Source organism: Acanthochromis polyacanthus, chromosome 14, assembly GCF_021347895.1.
Source record: "Acanthochromis polyacanthus isolate Apoly-LR-REF ecotype Palm Island chromosome 14, KAUST_Apoly_ChrSc, whole genome shotgun sequence".
Lineage (NCBI taxonomy): Eukaryota > Metazoa > Chordata > Actinopteri > Pomacentridae > Acanthochromis > Acanthochromis polyacanthus.
The window spans coordinates 23,567,497-23,589,063 of record NC_067126.1 but is presented as its reverse complement, the minus strand read 5'-3'; the positions used below and the strand labels follow the sequence as shown (position 1 = coordinate 23,589,063).

Here is a 21,567-nt window from a genome sequence, read left to right as displayed (position 1 = left end):
CACACACAGACAGAGACACACAAGGCTCCCAGCAGTTAGCCGAAAGATTTAAATACATTGACAGAGTAATGCACTGGGCGGTGAGAGCTTTATAAAGAGTGAACCTGTCCCTGAATGTGTGAGTGATGATAACGGGCTCATTTAATTGCCTAACCCCTACACACACGCATGCGTATACACACACACACACACACACACACACACACACACACACACACACACACACACACACACACACACACACACACACACACACACACACACACACACACACACACACACAGATCATCAGCTCCCTGAGTAGGCGTCACATAATTTCTGTCATTCACCTTGAGTAGGTGGAGGTAAGACAGTATGATGGAGGGTTGGAGGAAAGGAAATAAACGAGTAAGAGTCAGTCAGCGTGAGAAACCCAGCCAAAGCCTGTAAGAGGTCAGAGGCATTTGGATTGACTTTTGTGATCTTTCACAAGTTCAGGCTCATTATTAAGTTTGTCAGCTGCACTTTCGCAAAACAATTCCTCACCAAAAGTACTAATTTCAGAGGATTAAGTTGCAAAAACATCTAGTATGTTGTATTTTTTCCGTATTCTTTCAGATCTAGCTGTTGCTATGAGACTGGTCACATATTCTTACAACCTGGTACTTGCTGTTAAAACCATGCCAGATGCTGTTGTCAGATGCATCCAATAGCACCACCATTTAATGAGAAATACAAGTAACGGTTGTCATTTGTGAAATGATTTAAATGCAATTAAAATTTAACTCGGCATATTCTGTGAAATGGTACCATCAAATCCATTCTTTCACAGGCTCCAACAATAAAATACAACACATATAAATACACTGAAAACACAAGCTGACAAAGTAGATGTCTAAAAGAAATGTTACAAAGAAACAGCAGCCGATGAAAATAAATTAATAAATAAATATGTAGTGCTCAGTGTCTTATTTTATTTTGTTCAGGGTGGTTATTGCAGTGGGAATAAAGGAATACACACAAAGTTACACATGATTGAAAGTGCTAGCTGCTCGGTAGAAGTGAGCATGCCAGCTGTATATGGATTTGTGCAGCTGCACACGAACAAAGGTCTGAGCACTGGCGAACTGAAAGCAATTGGCTGTTTCTTTGAAGGGTACAAAATTGTTTGTTGCAGCGCCAGAACACCATGTACTAGTTTCCTGTGTCCAATAATCGATTTATTAAATTGACAAGAGTAATTTTATGACTTTCCTCTAGAAAATCCTAAAGTTGACTGATCATTTATTTGGCCAGCGAGAAACAGCCCAGTCAGGTAGGAAACCATTTTTCTAACCTTAACAAGCCAAAAAACTTGATTTCCACTGAAGTCTTCAATAGAACATGCTGAATTGGATTATATATTTTTAAATGTGCAACCTGTCAACAATGTTACAACAATGCATAGATGTAGTTTAATGGATTACAACACTGATGACAAAAATAGAGTTGTGAAACATTTTTTACAGATTTTGGGGGCAAATAGTTAATTTGGAAATATTGGCACTAAATCCTGATCACAGTGTTAACCTATTTTACCTTGTCATGTAAACATATAAGCAGCATAAAGCTTTAGGTGTAAACCCCATACAAATTCTACAATGTCACTGACACGACCGTTCAGAAGATTATGATCAAAAATTATCATCAAAAAGACTTTTAGATGCCTTTGGACATTATAGTACAGAATTAAATTATGTTTTAAAGACAAGCACAGATTTTTAGAATTGTAGTTGACTTTGCATAAAATCTTTTATGTATCCCTATTGTTATTTCCACTGCTAATGATAATGGTAATTAAATAGATCTGACAAAAGAGAAAGACAAAATGTAACCAAATGGGCAGAAAAAACACCTACGAAAAATAATGGACACCAGTGTAGCACTCCTATAATGAAATAACAACAGTTTTGAAGTATAAAATATAGGTTTGTGGTTGTAGCTCCTGTTTATTGTCTGATCCAAGAATCACAGATGCTGCTTTATGCCAGATTATTTCATCTTTTTCTGTTATTCACAGGAAATTGTTGATTTGAGACGGTGTGATTCTATCTTGCGTAGAAATAATTAATGATGCTGAAAGTATTTTTTTCCTCAGGTGTTGTGAAGTGGCATGGCATGATTGATTGTTCTCCTTCAGCTCTGAAGAAGATAAGCTGTCTGGGGGTCAGGAGACAACCTTTCAGTAGTTAACCCCAAAATCCCCAAAGTGGTTACAGATTATAGGCATCTGGATGGCCTGATCCGCAGTCCTCCATTGTGTAGAACAGTGCAACAACCCCAAACCAAACATGCTTAAAGATTTAGGGGTTAATGTTTAAACACATGAACTACAATGGGAGAAAGGATTTGGCTTGCTGTTTTATCTTTTCAAAGCCATAAGAAAATCATGGAACATCACCTGAAATTTTGAAATCACGCTTTTTGCTAGTTTTATCGACCCCAGTTGAGAAGGCCAGTAGTATGCGTACTAGTAGCAGGTTTGATTTAATTCATTCTGTAATTCATGTGTGTTTCTGTGTATATTTACTTGGATATATGTGTGTAAGTGTATACTACACTGATGCAGGTTTAGGACTGTCAGCTGACAGTTATTACTGCTTAGCATTTTGACATGTTAATCCTCAGATAACAACCATCAACACATTTTGTGTGTGTGTGTGTGTACGAGTGTGAAAATGTGTATGCATGTATGTGAGGACATGGTGTGTATGGGTGTGTGTGTAGTCTAATCAGTCACATCTGACAGACGGCAAATCCTACTTCAAAAGCCACTCAGACGTTCATTGTTATGTGGAGAGCCAATTGAAGGAGATAAGATGTTGGGAAAAAAAGGAGAGGAAGGAGAGAAGGCTAGATACATGAGCTATCGGGGAGATGTGAGTCCTATGAACTAAACCTTGACATACATTTAAGCACTGACAACTTTTAGAGTTCAATGTAGAATTCTTTAAGATATATAAATCATTAATATTTAAATCAATTTAACTGAAACATAAGTAGCATTTTCTTTTTCATTGTAACAGCACCCCATGTTCGAGCAAGGACCTTTAAACAAAAGTTTTCCGTGATTGCTTGTGGAAAAGAATGGAGAAGGCCAATGCCCTTCGGTTTGGAATGAGACATTCTTTCAAAACTGTGTGCAACATTTGGGTGTCTGCATTTTGTACAATGCTGTGTACAAAGACAAAGACTTAAATCCAGTCAAAACATTGTTCATTCTAAAATTCAGACATACTTGCAGTCAAGAGTTATAAAACAAGCCCCCAAACCTATTATTTGATGAGTTGATCAAGGACAATTCATTGTCTACAACTTGGATGACTAAGTAATTTGTCAAAAAAACAAACAAAAAAAAATTAATTGTAGACATAATGTCTCTAGTTTTTGAATGTTTGTTGGACAAATTGTATTGTGATATACTAAAAGACAGGTTTTGAAATGTCCCAAGCCAATATTAGGAATTGGTACTGTTACCCTCAACAAATTCCAATCCTTTTCTCCCAGTGCTTTCTGTACTGCAAAAAATACAGGGATCTGACACTTAAAGGGGCAAAATACAGATTAGCTAAACTCGAACTATATTCAATTGGTAATTATCTTTTTTTTTTTAAAAAAATCAAAGATTAGAGTACTAAACATCAAGGGAAGCTCTCATTTTGGGCCTGTGCTGTCCGCTGCTTCAGCCGGTTAAAGTCACAAAAACCTGGCAGCAGATCGCTGTTAACGTTAATTTGGTGAATATTTTGGTGACAGGCCAAAAAGTTATCTCTTCTGGTTTGGGTGCTCCCTGCAGACACACAAAGTTAAAGTTAAATGACTCCGATTGGGATCAGGGCCAAAAAACTTGACCAGGACACTCCCGGTTTCTGATATGCTGCAGCACCCCATTTATCTCAAAGAGGCAAGATGAAATATTAAAAGTAACTGAGGCATGATGTGAAAAGATGAGATCTGATCACAGAACACAGTTATGCTAATTACCCAGGATTAGCCTGTAGTCGGCTTCTCTAGAGACTTCTAATGTCTGGACTAACCTTCAAAACAAGCTAGTTGTTAGACAGTGCCGCAGATTTGACACACAGTTACTCATCGACTTGTATTCAGAGGGTGCCTGTACAGTTTTCTCTGGTTAACAGGCTCCTCTGGTTTATGAGTGCTGCCATTTCGACCGCCACTGGTAGATCATTGAGAATATGGCCTGCACAGAATGTGTCCATCTGTGCCACTGTGTGTCTCCATAATGCTGTTCCATATGGACAAGTGTGGTCTACACACAGCCTCGGGGAGATGGTGGTAGATGGTTAGCGCACACGCACAAACACGCTCATACACGGATATTCTTCTTCACGCACAAGCATCAGTACATACATGTAGGGACACAAACAGTCGTGCACGCTCATGCAAATATGGATGCAGACAAGCACACACACCATCTGCAAGACTGAGGAAACAGAAGTTGTCATTATATTTTGGCTGTGTGACAGACACTGAAGTTCTGTCTGTCTGAAGTTCACAAAGTCACTGAGCATTTGTTCTGTTGGTGCTAATGGAGGCTGCTCTACTCTGGACAATTGAAATCATTCTGCTTTCTCTGTTTCAGAAAAAAAAGTCTATATAATGTCTTTTTGTGTTTCTGTCTGGCTCTCTGCTGTCCACATCAAACACTTGGTACTGTATGTCTGTGACCTCCCCTCTGTCTGTGTCTTTATGTCTCTGTTGCTCATTCTTCACAGTATTTCTGTCCCCCGTTCATCTTTTTCTTCCTGTCTGTTTTGTCTGGATTTCTCATGCTCTTCTGAGAGGTAAGGTGACTGGAGATCAATAGAGGGTCAACACACACACACACACACACACACACACACACACACACACACACACACACACACACACACACACACACACACACACACACACACACACACACACTTGCACACTAACCTACACAAAAATGGAAACTGCTGAGCAGGTACATTTTATTCATTCTATTCTCTATACAGAGACAAGATCATCCTAATTATCGATTACCATGGCGATGGATTGACTGCAGTAGAGAGGTCATAGAGATGTGTGTATGTGTGCCTAGTAGTTTTGTCCCTGTCTTTTTTCAATGGTGTGTCTGTAAATGCTTTTGTAATGTATAGTATGCTCAGCCCTTTGTGTTCAGTGCGTTTTATAATCTGTGCTGAAATCTATTGTTAATGTTTGACTTGTTCCGTCTGAGCCTCTGTATTTAAGATATTTAAGCAGTACGAGAGAGCAGAGTAAGTGTGACGGGGGACAGAAAACTTTAAGGAATAAAATAAACTAGTCGGATTAAACAGAGTATGGAGATTGAAAAGTGAATGCCGGTGTATCAGATTCATGTGTTAATCAATAAGCTCTTTGTTGCTGTGTGAGTGTATCCAATAGAGCAAAGTGGTGGAACATGATGATTTACATCAGCTGATTTGTAAGGAACCGCTACAGCTCAGAGGGGAGAGAGGCTCAGCAGAAGAGAGCAGCTACAGAAGGCAAAGCGAAGGAAGAGAAGGTGGGTAGAAGAACAGGAGCGAGAGGAAGAAAGAAGCAAAAGGAGACAGGGTGAATAATAAAGAAAGGAGGCAACCGGAGAAGAGGAAGGGCAATGCAAGGCACGGGAGGGGGAATGATAGGAAGCAAAAGAGAGGAGGCAAAGTGAAGCCAGAGGGGAAAACACGGCTAAGCAGGAATATCTGCTGATGAAAGTCGAAAAGGCCAACTTGTACATAGCCTAGTATAGAAGAGCTGACCTGCCTCAGGGTTCATTCAAATTCTCTTTGTGATCTGCACAATTATTTTTATGTTCATCACACAGAACTGTGCTAGGCTTTACCAATATTATTTCTCATGCTAACTTCAGAGAGTGTCTATTTGCTTGCTCGAGTGACCTGAGCTTGCCACAACAGCAACAAAGCTCTTTGTATTGGGTGCTTCAGAGTTATGTCATGAGACAAAACATGCCTTTTTTAACTTTGGCATGACATCAAAAGGGAGGGGAATGAAGACATGCTGATAGAAACAGGCTCACTGGGCATCTAAAGTGTAGTGTTAAGTTCTAAAGCTCAGTCCATTTACAAAGGATGGAGTTTTAAAGAGTTCGCATACGCCGCAAGGCATGGAGGTGTTGCTTTTCTATACAGCGCTTCCTTCTTTCAGCCTAGAGACAGACATATGATAAAATATTTGTGAGCTTGCCTTCCTTTTTCTTTGCTTCTCACAGGCAGAGAGCAGGCCTTTTGTTGCAATATGAAGCAAATAGGTGACAAAATCAAAGACTGTAAGGGCCAGAGGTGTGCATGTGTGTGGGTGGGGGTGATTGGGGTGTAGCGGCTTTATGATGCACTTCAGATGCAGTTTCTGTTGTGTAGAGCTAGGTGGTGCTGTCAGTCTATCCTCTGTCAGTGTGTGTGTGTGTGTGTGTGTGTGTGTGTGTGTGTGCGTGTGTGTGTGTGTGTGCGCGTGTGTGTGTGCGTGTGTGTGTCACTGAATGATCAGACTTGGTTTCTTTCTTATGAGGAACAGTTGCGTCAGAGTAAAAGCTCTGTGATTTTGGACCAGGAAGACACATTTATTATCCTCAATTCATTGTTGTATTCAGATCATTGGAGTTCATTAATAACATTCTTTTTTATGAAAAAAACGGCACAGTCGGCAGTAAATTAGCATATTCACAAGGGGAAAAATAGAAAATTGTTATTTTTACACACTCTCTTTTTCCCCATCCTTAATCCTTTGTCATGTATCACACCCGAGACTAACTGCAAAAGTTTTACTCAGGCTATAGAATAATGTCTGATATACTGTATAAGACTGATTATTCACATACTGTACATTTCCACATGCATGGAAAGGTGCAGTCCTGTATGAGTCCTTTGATACAGCTATGGTGATGGGGTGGTTGTTGCTAAGAATATTGCTGACTGCATAAGATGCCATGCACATATGAACATCATAGATTTTTCTGGTAAGTGGTTGTGAGTAGAAGTCAAAGATCAGTAGCGTACAGATAGCTTAAAGATATTTAAAGATTGTGTGTGTGTGTGTGTGAGTTAGTGTTAGAGCTGCGTATATGCTCTTGCATTTGGCTGATTGTAGCATTTTATTGATCCACAGCAAACCAATCAATCAGGCTCTAATCGACCCGATTAAAAAGCGTATCATGTGGAAAAAGACGGTAATGTAAGCATGTGCGTACACAAGCACTTCTATCATGTTGTACACTTAGGTTCTATGCTGCTATTAATCTACTTGTGTCAATTTGATGTGCTCTTATATTTCAACAGAAGAAAAGGAACCAGCTCAGCACTTTCTTGTTCTCTCTAGCACACTCACATGTGTTAGAACATGTTTAGGTACACGATAGCATGCACAGTGTGTGTGATGTACATTTACGGCTCACTAAAGTATAACTTTTTGAGCTTCTGCTTTTATATTTCAGCATCTGTAGCAGGTTACTGATGATTATTTGTTTAAATTCTGAATGGAAGACGGGTTTGTAATCTGGTACCTGTGTTGGTGTTTACTAAAAATAGGGAAAGAAAGACAGGCAGCGTGGTGTTTCAGGCTCTCCTAGCGGTGCAACCAACCATCATTTTCATTGTTCATTAGTCTATTATTTTCTTGATTCATGCTTGATCCATAAAATATAAGAACATAGTTAAAAAATGGTGATGAGTGTTTACCAAAGCCCAAGTCTTTACACTCTTGGTCCATCCACAGAGGTGTTTGTTTATACTTTCTGATTAACCTCTTCTCAAGACAATGTAAGCATTTACATGTAGTGTGCTTGCTTTTTAGCATCCCCTTCACTCAGCTGTTAGCTTCAGAGCATCTGTGTTGGTGGGACCACTCGATCATTCAACCAATCTTTTCCTAAATTCAATTCAACTCTTTCACCTTCATCATCGGTATTAGTGCTTGGAGTGACATCAAGTTTGATCTCCACTCAACTTCTAGCCTACTAGAGGTCTGATCAGTCAAAATGATGAAAAACACCAGTGTGTGTGTGTGTGTGTGTGCGTGTGTGTGCATGAACTTTAAATGCATTTATCAATATTTTTCGATAATTTGAGATCAATTACCCTCAAAGTGCTCTGGTAATTTTTTTCAAATGCTATTATATAGTAGGCTGCCAGCATCCTGGGACTTACATAGCTCAGTATGAACACTAAGAAACATGTACAACGTGTGTTTTTAGAATTTATGAAATTTCCCCAGCATTTAGATGTCCAAAGCAACTTTAAATGACCAAAGACTAGCAGTTGAGCCTGGATGAATAGATGCAACATTTCCAGTGTGTTAGAGTGTCCATCAGCTTTTGAAAATCATCGCACTTCTTTAACTTTTTCCAGACATGAGATAACTATACGAGGTTTTCTCATAGGTTCTGACTTCTTTTTTGCTGCTACTAATTGGGTGTATTTGTACTGTTGTGGGCGTATTGTCTCACATGGACTCTAATTAGCTTAGTTTCTCATTTTAAATGATCTGATTCATGAACAGCAGGAAAACAAATTTTTCATCTTCAATAGTCTCAGGTACACCTTCATTAGCACTAGTATCAAAATGTCATTGAAACAATTGCTCTACAAAGTAAGTCATGCTGGTCCACCAGTTTCCTTTTCCCTCTGAAGTTTCCCATCCTTGATCTGAGAAGGACCTGGCTTTACGATGCACTGAGACTCCCTCATCATCTGGAAATACTTATTTTATGTCCGCAGGGCTTATTTCGCTAATAAAGTGTCAATTCTTACATTATATTTCACAGCTCTGTGTGTAAGTAGGTTACAGAGCTGTGTTGCCAACTATTTCACCCTTCCTGGAACAGTCCCAGCTTACACACTACTTTTTGCATTAAAGAGACACGTTTTAAGACATTTTGTTGACAGTAAAGACTAGCCATGTAATTTTACAATTTAGTGAAGTTTTTAACAGTAGCTTGTTCCTCAGGCTTTACTTGATCCAAGCTCAGGTCAGATTTTCCAACAAATCCAAGGATCCAAAGAATCATTGTGTAGCTCAGAACCACAATGAATCATGGATATTTAGCCAGATATACTAATAGACTTTAATGGGCAATGGTACCAAATTTGCTCAGTTTGGTCTTTCATAAAGGATGAGCTAAAATAACATTTTTACATGAACAAGTCACACAACCAAATGGTTGTGCTGTAGTCATCCCAAACCCAGATAAAGACAAAATGAATCCTTATTTCTTGCTCAGATGGCATTTTGGAGCTCACGAATCCAAGCTCACAGATGGATAAAGGCACTTGTACATGAGCTTGTCAGCAACATGATCAAAGTTAAACATGTGTTTTGACAGAATGCTGAAACCGAAAGAGGGGGGGGGGGGGAAGCAAAATTTCATCAACGTCTTCGTCTTTGAGTCTCTCAGGCGTGTTGACAGAATAGCTGATGAAAAGGTTAAATGTTATATATAATAGCATGATTGATACAGACAGTGGTATCAGGGCTAGATGCTGAAAAATAACAATTAACTTAAAACTCAAAGGCTAGAAATAAGAACTGTCTGCCTTGTCTGGAAATATCAACTCTACTACTTTTGAGGTCAGGGAAGCACATTTGCTACAAGCTTAGACTATCTTTCAAATAGGCATTTGACACAAGTGAACATTATATATGTCTTATAATCCATCAGTGAAGAAATTCAAGCATTTATCCAAAACTGATAAATGCTAGCTGTTGTTTAGGTTGTGCATATTTGAGTTTTTTCTTCATATAATGTTGCAAAAATGGCTAAAGAAAATACCTTTTCCCCTAAGCCTCAGGTAAGTGAGTGGCTAGTGTAAGAGGAACAGACTTGGCAGCGTGTAACTTTTCATTTTGCTCAAAATGGACACATCATTGCACGAGTACTTGACACAGTGACACTCTTAGACAGTCTCAAGTTTCAGGTTTGCTTTTTGCTCTTACTCTCTGACATCCCAAAGGTTTTCACAGTACAGCACATCTGTCAGTCTCCCTCATTATTACCATTATAATTCTCTCTCAGTCTCTGTCTCTCTGATTCTCCATGCCCATTTCTCTCTCTTTTTCTGTGCTTTCACTCTGTGCAGTGTCACCTTTCTGCCTCTCGCCCCTCTCTCCCTCGCTTTCCCAGGCTGCGGTGTCATTTTGTTTGGCAGGTCTTTGAGTCCCTCTGTCGAACAGAACAGAGGCTAAGTCCTCCCCTGTCTCATCTGGTTGTCTTTCCTTTCTTTCCACCTCAGCTTTTTAAGAGACTTGGCAAGGCTCTGTTGAATTTGTCTACACATTTTTCTTCCAGTCATTCTTTCAGATGTTCTTTTTTAAGAATCTCTGCTATCCCTCTGTGCGTGTTTTTTATCTGGAAGCTATTAGTTTTGTTCTGCTATGTCTAACAGACGGATTTATGGAAACTGGTCGAGGATGTGAGCTGTTTTTGTGAAATATGTGTAGGCTTTTAAAATGTTGCTCTCCCCTTTTCACCTCTGTATCGCTCTTTTTTTCTTGTCTGTTTAATTGGCATCTCTGCAGTAGCTGCCGGACAAGGGTTGCAAAAGTTTTGCAGTGAAGCAGCATGGCAGAAAAAGGTTAACTGATCGACATCAAATGAAAAGCACTGTGGTTACAGAGCTAAATCAAGGTTTTGTTCCCCAAGAATGAATATAATGGAGAAGTGTGTAAATAAACTAATAAGACAGGGGAGTGGTTGGGGATGAGGAAAGTGTAGAGACAAAGAGGAAAGATGGAACAAGACAATGAGAGAAATCTGTGTTAGACAGATGGAAGTGGGGAGTGTGACAGAACATGAATGTGTGAGAGACTGAGAGGCCTTGGTTGTGCTGAATAGCTGTTGAGATATGGATGGGAAGATGGTGAGAAAGGTGCGATATTGTGTAACTCCATGCTATTCTGCTCTCTGCCTGGTGAGGTTATGCTGGAAAGAAAGCACATATATGGAGTATGTGCGCTACTGTTCAAAAGTCTGGGGTCACCCGGGCAATTTCATGTCTTCCAATAAAAACTCACACTTTTATTCATCTTCTTCTTTTCCCTTCAGGGGTCGCCACAGTGAATCAATTGCCTCCGTCTAACCCTGTCTTCTGCATCCTCTTCTCTCACACCAACTACCTTCATGTCCTCTTTAACCACATCCATAAACCTCCTCTTTGGTTTTCCTCTAGGCCTCACACTTTCATTCATGTGCTAACATAATTGCTAATCATCGGTTATCCTTTCAACGCCATTAGCTAACACAATGTAGCATTAGAACACAGGAGTGATGGTTGCTGGAAATGTTCCTCGGTACCCCTATGTAGATATTCCATTAAAAATAAGCCCTTTCCAGCTTGAATAGTCATTTACCACATTAACAATATCTAGAGTGTCTGATTAATTTAATGTTATCTTCATTGAAAAAAACTGCCTTTCTTTCAAAACTAAGAACATTTCTAAGTGACCCCAAAGTTTTGAACAGTAGTGTATGTCTAATCTGTAAATGAATAAAAGATTGTGTATTTTGAAATGTAGTAAAACCAGTAGTTATCAATGTAATAAATATAGAGATACAAATTTTAAACATTTTCCTGAACATTAGCCCTGTCAGAAATCAATAATCTATAAATTGTTGAAATTAGTAAAATAAAGAGGCCGTTTTTCCATGTGCTGATAAAACAGTTTTAACTACTGACCCTGTTCACCACAAAATTGACATCATTGCAACAGAAATTTGATGTACAGATAAAGTAAACACCATTAAATAGCAAAACGTAATGGCTTCGTTTAAAATTCGTCTTCAAGGATTGACCTGACGAATCCAGGATTCAGTTTCAAACACAACAAACAATGAGCTGTCTTCTACAGTAAATAACCTATTACATTATTATAATTCTCATGCCCGATGTATTTGATGTAGTAAATTTTTACTGTAGTTGACATTAGTCCAGCATGCTTTTAATGCTGTGAGAAGCAGAGCTAACAGAGTTAACTTCTACTGTTGCTCTCTGCTGACAGATACTCAGATCACAGCCTCTGTTAGCATTTGGAAAACCTAGCTTAGTGTTGGTGGGAGGATCAGGTAACTAGCTAAACGGGACAGCCACTAGACACCCTTTTTTTTACAACTTGGTGCTGTTGTGACCCTTACGGCTGGTCAACAAACACACTTGTAACTCCATCTCAGCAAAACCAAAAGATTCCATTTAATGATGCAAATCTGTAAGACTTGTTTTACATATATGTCTGTTGTGCTTTGGCCGGTAATATGTTTTTTACTCGATTCTGTTATTAAAGTAAGGAATTTTAATAATGCGTATATCTGGTATTTATTTTAACTTAATGAGATTTACTTGTTTTAAACACCAGTTGAAGAGACTACTTAAAAAAAAACTGCTCTAATTATCAGATTCACCTTAAATTGCCATTGCCTTGTGTATTGCATTTTTCCACATTGTTTTATTTGGTATTTGCCTGCTTGTGCAGAAGACACAGCAAACAAATCACATTGCAGTCACTCATGTTGCATGTGAGGGAGAGAGAGACAGTGCGTTGCACACTTGTGGGTTCCAGTGTGACAGGAAGCCTCTGGCTTTGCTGGCAAAGTCCCCTTTCTTTACTCTTGGCCACTATAGACACGACGCACACATACATACATTTACACACACTTACGGGTACACACACAGGTCTATTCAGCTGTTGCATAGAGGCCCCTAGAACACTGTGTTGACAATCTCTGTGCTATGTTAGGCTAAACGCAGACTCAGTGCAATACTCAATAGACGGGGATTCCGCTATATAACACAGTTAAAGCTAGCAGAGTGTCACACACATGCAAAAGGGACACGAATGGAGTCCGTTGTTAATCAGTAGCCACCCACTCTGTCGTAGGAATGCTGGGCTCCTTGGATGTCCTCTATGGCGTCCTCATCCACAAGGTAACACATAAGTTGAGTGCATGCACATGCACTGAACCACACACCGTTTTCCTTTGCTTTGCTTTATTTGTAGAGACATGATCAGTAATGTGTTTCTGTAAATTCATCAAGTGTAGTCCATAGTCTTTGCACTTCTCAGGTCAGATCTGGTGTCTTCTTGGCATTTTCTTCTTGATTTAAAATCTGTTAGTGCTGCTTTTCAAATTTGCTTTGCATTGTGTAATGCAAGTAAACTGCTAAAAGTAGCACAATGGCTGTGAAGAAAACTGGAGTGACTTTTATCTCAGTGTGAGTCTAGTGTGGGTAAGGAGTAGCAAATAGAAAACCTGGAGTGACTGTGAATCCATGTTAACCACAAACCTTTAAGCAGAGGTCCTACTGCTTCACTCTGGTAGAGTACTGTGTTCATAATGGATGAACTGAGTAGAAGAAAATAAATGAACAATAAGCGACTCCTTTGTGTGTTTGTGTGTTGTGTCTTTTTTTAGCTGATGGCGGTGTATGAGGAGCAGGAAGCCCAGCAGAGGGGCGTGGCTAACTCAAGCCTCGCCCCCAGCCCTGAGCTTTACCAAGCGGAGCTCTCTGCTTTCCAGCCAATCGCAGGAGGGGAGATTGAAGTCACTTCCTCAGCCCTAAAGTCCAGTGAGTATTTTTTAGTTCTATATTAAAGATGGAAATGCCCCCCTCCTACCCCCTTAAAAAAATATCAAATCAAGTCATTTGACATTTTGCAGATTCACATTTTTAAAGAATAGCATTTTTTTTTTTTTGCTGTGCATTACATGTCAGAAATACACAATGTGTGCTGAATAAATATGTGTCATTAGTCATAACTTAATACTCAAGATTTTAAATTTCTTTTAAAAGTTTTTTGCAAAAAAAAAAAAAAGTAAGCTGCCTGAGCACAAAGATACTTGCTGCATCTTTGGTTTAATTTAAACTTTATTCATGAACTTTGTCATCTCTAGAAGAGGACCAATGTCCTTGACATCAGTTAGGTTCTGGCATATGTCACTGCAACACAACACTAAGCCAAACTGCATTAGACAAGGTGTTGTGCCTCGGACAAGCCAGTCCATTTTACCTCTGGCAATCATAATAACACTGTGTCGGACCATGCTAGCTCTTAGAGGAGCTTGGTCCTTCCCCCATTGTTGACTAGGCTGGGACTTTGTAGTATCAGAGTTGAGTGTCACATGGTCTAAATTCTATTTCAAAGTACTTTTGGAATTTAGCAAAGTAAAAAAGGCCTTTGGGAAGCATCTTATGTTTTAGCTGTAACCTGCAGGCCAGTGCATAAGCAGGTCAATGTCACAACCGATGTTAAACAAGAAACAGGTTGGGTTTTTCATGATATTTGATTTAGAAATCACGCAACATCATTGTGGATGTATAGATAGATAAATTACATAAAAGACGAATCTGTAAGAATTAAATAAATGAAATAATAAAGCACATGTTTGGCTTTCATATTGGCTCATCAGGTGCAGTGTCAGAGCCGTGTACGTTTTGTACATGCTAGGAAAGATGCTAACTTTGAATTCCAGTACAGACAAAGGTCAGGACGTGATGGGCAGGACAGTAATAAAAGCAAGATGGTAACAGCTGAAGGGTTGGCAGGACTGTGTTTGAGATACACAGTGAACGAGGATGAAAGAGAGTCAGATGAGGAAAAGGGGAAGACAGGAAGTGTATGTGTTCTGTCAGGCTGCAGAGCAAAAACTGATGTCTGTGTCTGGTTACTGTTACCTGGACCAGATCTATCCGCTTGACCTTTATTTTCTCAATTTCCCTCTCTTTGCTTTGCTTTCTTTCTCCCCCACCCCCTTTCTCTCCTTTCCTTCCTCTCTCTTCTCTCTCTGTCTTATTTCAAGTCGAGTGCTTGTTCAGTAGAGGTACTGTACATGTGAGTGTGAGAGGGCTTAGAGCTGTCATTGTAACTTGCTTAAATCTAACTTTGCTTTAACGAAACTAACCATGTGGATAATGGACTGCGTGTGCTTACAGTTAGCCAAAACAAATGTTGACATTCCAACATATTTTGTCAGTGTGGTTTTTGAAATAGCACTTCAAATGAAGAGCGTAATGCTCATGTGTTTATTTTAAGCTGCGCAAGGTTTCACTCTTAGTGATTTTGATGATACTGTTTTCTCTTTCCCATTGGATTCAATCTAATTTTCCACGTTATGTGTAATACAATAAATATCTTGTGTCCTATATTAATGCTACTAGTTTTATCTCTAACTGAATTGATGTTTCAGCTTGTATGATATGACCTTCCTAAATTGTAAAGGGGAGTTCACTGTATGATCCCAACACTGTTAAGACAGGAAGTTTAGTCTGTTTCAGTATGGCGCCTGTCAGCAGAGATTAGAGGTAATGTGTGACTGTCATGGGAGATTAGAGGTAACAGAGCTCTGGAGACTATCACTGTCAGTGTGAGAAGGTCAGAGTCAGGCCTCTATCACTGTCTAATGTTTTGCCTCTCAGTCCAACCACTTGTCTTTCTCTCCTTGTCAGTACCAGCTCGTTCTCCACGTTTCTTGCTCATTGTTTCCGGTTCTGGCCGTCTTTTACAGTCGCTCTAAATCTTCTTTTGTCTTTGCTCATCTTTGTATCCACTCCACTCTTCTTTGTGTTACTTGCCTCCATTTTCTGAGCTGACTTAGGGAGGCTTTTGATTTAGCTATCTTCCCTTCAGTTCTCTCCGTCTTTTCTGTGATGTTTCTTTTACTTGCTAGTTAATAGTGTAAAAATGTTAAATTCTGTGATGTGAGGGACACAAAAACGGAAATAGAACAATGTATTGAGCTTAAAATCAAGACTCAGAAGTGCTGAAATAGTTTAAAAAAAATAACTGGGATACATAATCTGCATTAAAATGGATATGGAAGGCTTTTTCCGTAGAATCAAAAACACAGACTGTATTAATCTTAGTAAAGTGACAGGTGTGCAAAAATGTGAAATGCAGAAGTGCCATATTTTTTCCTATTAATTATATATGTTAGTTTTATAAACAAGTGTTATAAATCAGTGTTCAAAATAGGTCCTTTTTCATTGAAAACATTTTGATGTGTCAAAGTGGAACTCTCATAGATGGTCAGTTGTGATTAAAGTTATGCTTACTTATGAACCGTGCTTCAATAATATTTTTTAATGTGCTTTTTTTTTTTGGGCAGTCTGATTTTGTTTACCACTTTGACTCTGTGTATTACGACAGTGTGGAAAGTTGGATAGTGACATATTCTGATGACACTGATCCTAGTATATTCACTCCCTAATTCACAGGTTTAAAAAAAAAAAAAAAAAAGCAATATTTCAAAGGCAATATTTCAAATGTTCTCATCAAATTTGTTTGACCGTTATATGAAAGCAGGCCTATTGTCACACTGCCATTGCTTGCTAAAGAGACGTTCCTAGCGTAACTAGTAATGTGTGTTTGTTCCCTACTCTTAATACAAAAATGTGGTGATAATTTATTCAGTTTAAGAAGATATTTCCCTTCAGTGTACATTTGGAGAAAATGATGGCCAAATAGGCTGCAGCAGTTTATGTTCATTGAACAATGCACTCCAGTGTAAAAAAAAAGAAGCAAATTGCTGATACTTAAATGACAAAAGTCCAACGTACCACTCAATCTCATGTTATGCTATCAACATTATATAGCACAGATCTGTATAATGGTAGAGCTGTAGTGGTAATCATAGGGAGATCTAAAATTCTGGTTAAATAAAGGCACAAGGATATGTTGGCTTTATTAGTCCCTGCATAGTTATTGGGATATGCATATATTAACTGTCTGTTGTTTGTTATTGATATTTATATTGCCCTTTGTCATGTTAGTGTATTTCTTGTGTACTCTGTATATTATCTTCTCCTGTCAATGCCTTTACTTGTGTTTCTATCCGTCTCCATCCAGTGTCTCTAATTTCTACCTCCTGTCCTCCGTTCATCTGTCTTTCATTGCCTTTCTTTGACGAGACGAATTGATTAGAGATTTGATGTAATCCATATCCCCCAGCCAGTCTTAAGAGCACCAAGGGTCCATTTTGTGACAATCAATATATGACCCTACAAATATCAAAGGCATGTCTTCTGAGTCGTACCACCGTATAGAGTTCCCTCCACCCACACCATCACCTTTACCATTCTATTCCCAGTTGAACCATAGATGCTAACATGACAGTGTTCTTAATGTATATATGGATTAATGGTCCCTATGAGAGGGGATGGTAGATTTAAGGTTTGGGAGTGTACCAGACAGATCATAATAATATCACCACTTATAAATCCTATTTATTTGCTTAGCTTTTTGCAGTGTTGAAATTCCTCTCCATTTTGCTATTCCTCCAAGCTCCAGGAGCAGCACAGGCACTGGTGCGGTGTGTTTCATTTATCAGTTTCCGTTAAATGATGATTTTATGCAGAGGGCTGATGAGATGCGAAGAAGGAGACATATCATATGTTATATACTGGCACACAGAAATTTGCACATCAGCCTCTTATTGGCCATTTGGATGCATGAACACCAGCGTGCTCACCAATGGGATATGAAGGGAAGGGATCATACATTAACTTCTCACACACTGCTACTTTCAGATCTGTTCCTTGCAGAACTATGGAGCGATGCGTACTCACATTTCCGAAAACAGCTTTCAGAAATGAGCTTAGTGCGCAATCAGCAGATGTGGACATACATCTATAAGTATGTGTCTGGCTGTGCTGGCTGTTGAGTTTGGATGATTTAAAGAAATATTAGGGAAACCCTGAGGTTTTATTCAAATCATGAATATTTTGGGTTGTTTCTTTCTTTGTCAGTGTGCCTTTCTTCCTTTTCTTCTACTAAATGCTCACTGACCAGCAGTCAGAACACTGTATTTTCTTTGAAAGCACACTTTGACTTGTGTTGGTTTCATTTCACGTGAACATTGCCATGACAGAGCAGAAATTCATTTTGTCAGCAGCAACATAAAAATATTCATCTCTCCTCTCTGCGTGTTTCTCTTCCTGCTTTGACACATGCAACGAAACGCGTTCAAAACCCTTTGTGTAGCGTGGCGTGACAGGCTCAGGTCTGTATCTTGTCAACTAAAAAAATATTATTAGACATGAATTTTGCTGAACTATGACACCATCAAAATAGCATAAGAGAGTCACATTGGTGTGCATTTGTGTGCTCATGATGTGCGTCCATTAGCAAGACTTGCGAAGGCTTTTGAATCAGCATTGATGCAGGATTTCTCGATTGTTGCAGTTTTTTTCCAGATCTGCCATGTCTCTTGTGCCATTAAAATCTGATTGCAGGTAGTTATATCTACTCCTATATGTGACACGGTTATATTTCTGAGTTTTTCCTTCAAACGGGTCACTGTTTGGTGGTATGAAAGAGAAAAGAGAAAAAGTGGTTGATGTACAAGCTGTAGAACATCTCTGGTAAATATTTTCTGTAGGTTTTCAGTGCATACAGACTACACACATTCACATCTACGCATACAGTTCTGCTTCTGCTTGAGACAATTTGTACCTTTTGTATTAAGACAGGAATTGGAGGTCATAGATAAAAGACTTGCTTGTGAAGAATATCTGAGGAATGTGTACTGCTTTGCAATTGGTGTGTAGTTGTACACCCAAATCTGTAAGAACAGGCCTCAGTGTGGCATACATTCAAAACTACCTCTACATATAGTTTATTTGTGTGTTCTCTGTGCTCTCTACAGACACACCCCTGATGGTGAGAAGCAGCAGTGACTCAGCTCTCAGCCCCCAGCCAACAGAGACTGAAGCCTCCTTCAATGAAGACATCACTGTGATGGTAAGGCCTTAAGGCATGCAGATTAAAAACAAATTGGAACAACTGTGAGAGTCTAATGAACACATACACGTACCAAGAACTAATTCATGATGCCTGTGGTATGAAATGGACTGTAAGTAGTAACTAGCCTTAAAACACAGAAAAAGTCAGAAATCCTCAAAGGATATGTTCAGGTTTTTTTTTTTAAATATATATCTTAAAACAATACTAATGTGCTCCTTTATATGTGATTGTTTTAACTATATCTACTTTTTATACTGACTGAGAAGCTTTTTCTTCAGGAGTACAACTGTGCTGTGGAGCAAAAATGCTCTCAGAACTTTTGCTGAGGCTCATACGAATCTGCAGTTCCACTAGATCTAGTAGTAGCTTTAAAGGTTACTGTCTAGTACAAAAATCCCTCTTTTGTTTACTCTTTGTTGTTCCTACAGAGCTGAGGAAGATATGTTTCTGTAGTTCATGTAGGTTCTTTGTTGTGAAGTAGCCTGTTACTGCATTTAACTGTTCGGCAGCCGAAAGGAACCCTGATACATTACTTTAAAAATGGTTAATTTTGACCCAATAGGGCAAAATGATTGCTATCATGAAATTTTTTCTCATGAACTTTTAATCTTTTTGAACATGTCTGTATATATGTGTTCATCAGCTTTTGCAAAATATTGATTTACTTGATGAATCATCACAAGCTTTCCTCCACTGCTGCTGTAATCTAATAGGCAGATTGCCATTAAATATGCTAAGTACATTAAGACTTCTCGAGGGGATAAACAGTTTGATTTTAGTGACCCCATGACCTTTCTTTCAGCAAAATTCCTGGAGCAAATGCAAAATGTACACTACTGCTCCCTCAGAAAGCTCAAAGGAGAGCAGAATATTTTAAAATCTACTGTACTACTAATGTAGATGCTGCTGGAATGATCAGATTTTGCCCCTAGGATTCATAAAAATCAATATTTTTTTGAGCCAGTTACAAATACTAAAATTGCTTGGAAAAATCCTACCTTAGAAATGTCAAGTCCCAAAAAATGGCTCATTTTATGAGCTACTGTTTATATTGTAGTATTTCTATGCCTATAGGGAAGCCTTACATATGTACTGTACATGGACAGGGTTTTTTTTCATGATAGAAACTCGCAGAATACTGTAATTACATGTTGAATCAAAAGTATTTCAGATTTTTGTGTGTACTGCATACAAGACCAAAAGCAAAAAGAGATGAAAATGTGCATACACATGTATACCAGTGAACTTTTATAAATATTAGTGTATGTACTGTGAAAGCTGATCAGTTCTACAGGTACGCAGCAGTCTTTTTTTTTTTTTTTCCCTCAAGGAGCAGCATGGACATAGGTCAACAGTAGCTACATGTGTTTAATGGTTTCGAGTCAATAGTGCCTGTAGCGTCTTCATGTCCTTTATAAGATGGATTAAGATGAATGACTGTCTCCTTTTTCACATTTCTTTTCATACTCTCTCTCCCTTTCTCAAAAGGGCATGGGGCCAGCTTTTGTTCTCCTTTTGCGTCATCTGCTCCATCCTCCTCCTTTTTCTCTCCTCCATTCTTATAGCTCCTAATTTTTACATCTGTGCCTTTCCAACATTTTCAACATATTGGTCCAAATGGTGTCAAACGTAACAGTTGGGGTCATGCTTAATATAAAACAAACCCAAAAGTAGCTACTGTTAAATTACAGATCCGTTTGTTATTGCTCATGCTTTTTTTCCCCTCTGTGAAGATTGCAATTTTTACATGCTTTTTTTCCCCTCATATAATTGTATTAAACCATTCAGTCTGTGAATAAGCTGCCCTCCATCTTTATACTCTCTATAGTCTCTACGTCTGCTTCGTCACTTTGAGCTGAGAGGCTGATCGCTGCTGAGTGTTCCCTCTCCTTTGAAGCTAATCTTTTACTATGTCTCCGAGACGTGGGGGCATACTGACTTTTTAAAATATATTGATATATTGTCAAATGAGACTTTGGTTGAGAGAATACCATTTAAACTCATATACTTACTGCACGTACAGTCAATGCTACTCACTCACAAATTCTCCTGCAACATGGTGGGAGACACAGCACTGCTCTACAAAGCAATAGTATCTTGAAGTTTGACTGTATACAGACCGTTGATGTGACAGTAGTATATACTGGAACACCTGACGAAGTTTGTTGAACTAATGCACTAAGAAAGAACTCCAGGGTTATCATACCTGGGGACCCAGAATGGCCTAAAGCACTGAGACCAAGTGAGCTGTCCATGGCAAAATTCCAGCGTAGACAGCTGCCAATGGGATTCTGTTGTGCTGTAAGCAGACAAAATGGATGCTTAAACATTAAGGAAACCTGGTTATATACTCAGGTTATTATTTCAAACATCAAAATGGAATATGCAAAGTGGTCTTCCTGAATTTCAAAGTGTAAGAAATATGTATGCATTCCATTTGCATTCTCTGTATAAACAGCAGCTGTGTTCATATAGCATGATTCAACATAACATCCAAAAAAGGACAACGGTCAGTCTTGGAAATGTAGTTGTAGCTATACTGATAGAAACATGAGGGATTTCAAAGAATGTTATTTTACAAGAGTTTAATCTCACATTGAACTGAGGATGACCTGCTCCATCTCTAAAGTGTACACTCTGGCTTACATTACTTAACTATTGTTATTTATTATATCCATAAATACACAGTTTACTTAGTGAAAATGCAACTTCAACTGCTCTGTTATTTCCTTTACCCAACCTTCCTCACCCATTATTTATGTGCAATACACACTTTTTCACTAATTGTGCACAAAG

The 21,567-nt window shown here is 38.8% G+C and overlaps 1 protein-coding gene across 1 annotated transcript in view; it reads left to right on the top strand.

Moving 5' to 3' along the window:
- The window catches only part of LOC110957809 (partitioning defective 3 homolog B-like), a 241,583-nt gene that overhangs the window by 30,333 nt on the left and 189,683 nt on the right, over positions 1 to 21,567 (top strand). The window contains 2 exon segments of the mRNA XM_022204011.2: positions 13,445 to 13,598; positions 18,674 to 18,768. Of these exon segments, the coding sequence (XP_022059703.2) occupies positions 13,445 to 13,598; positions 18,674 to 18,768 (249 nt within the window).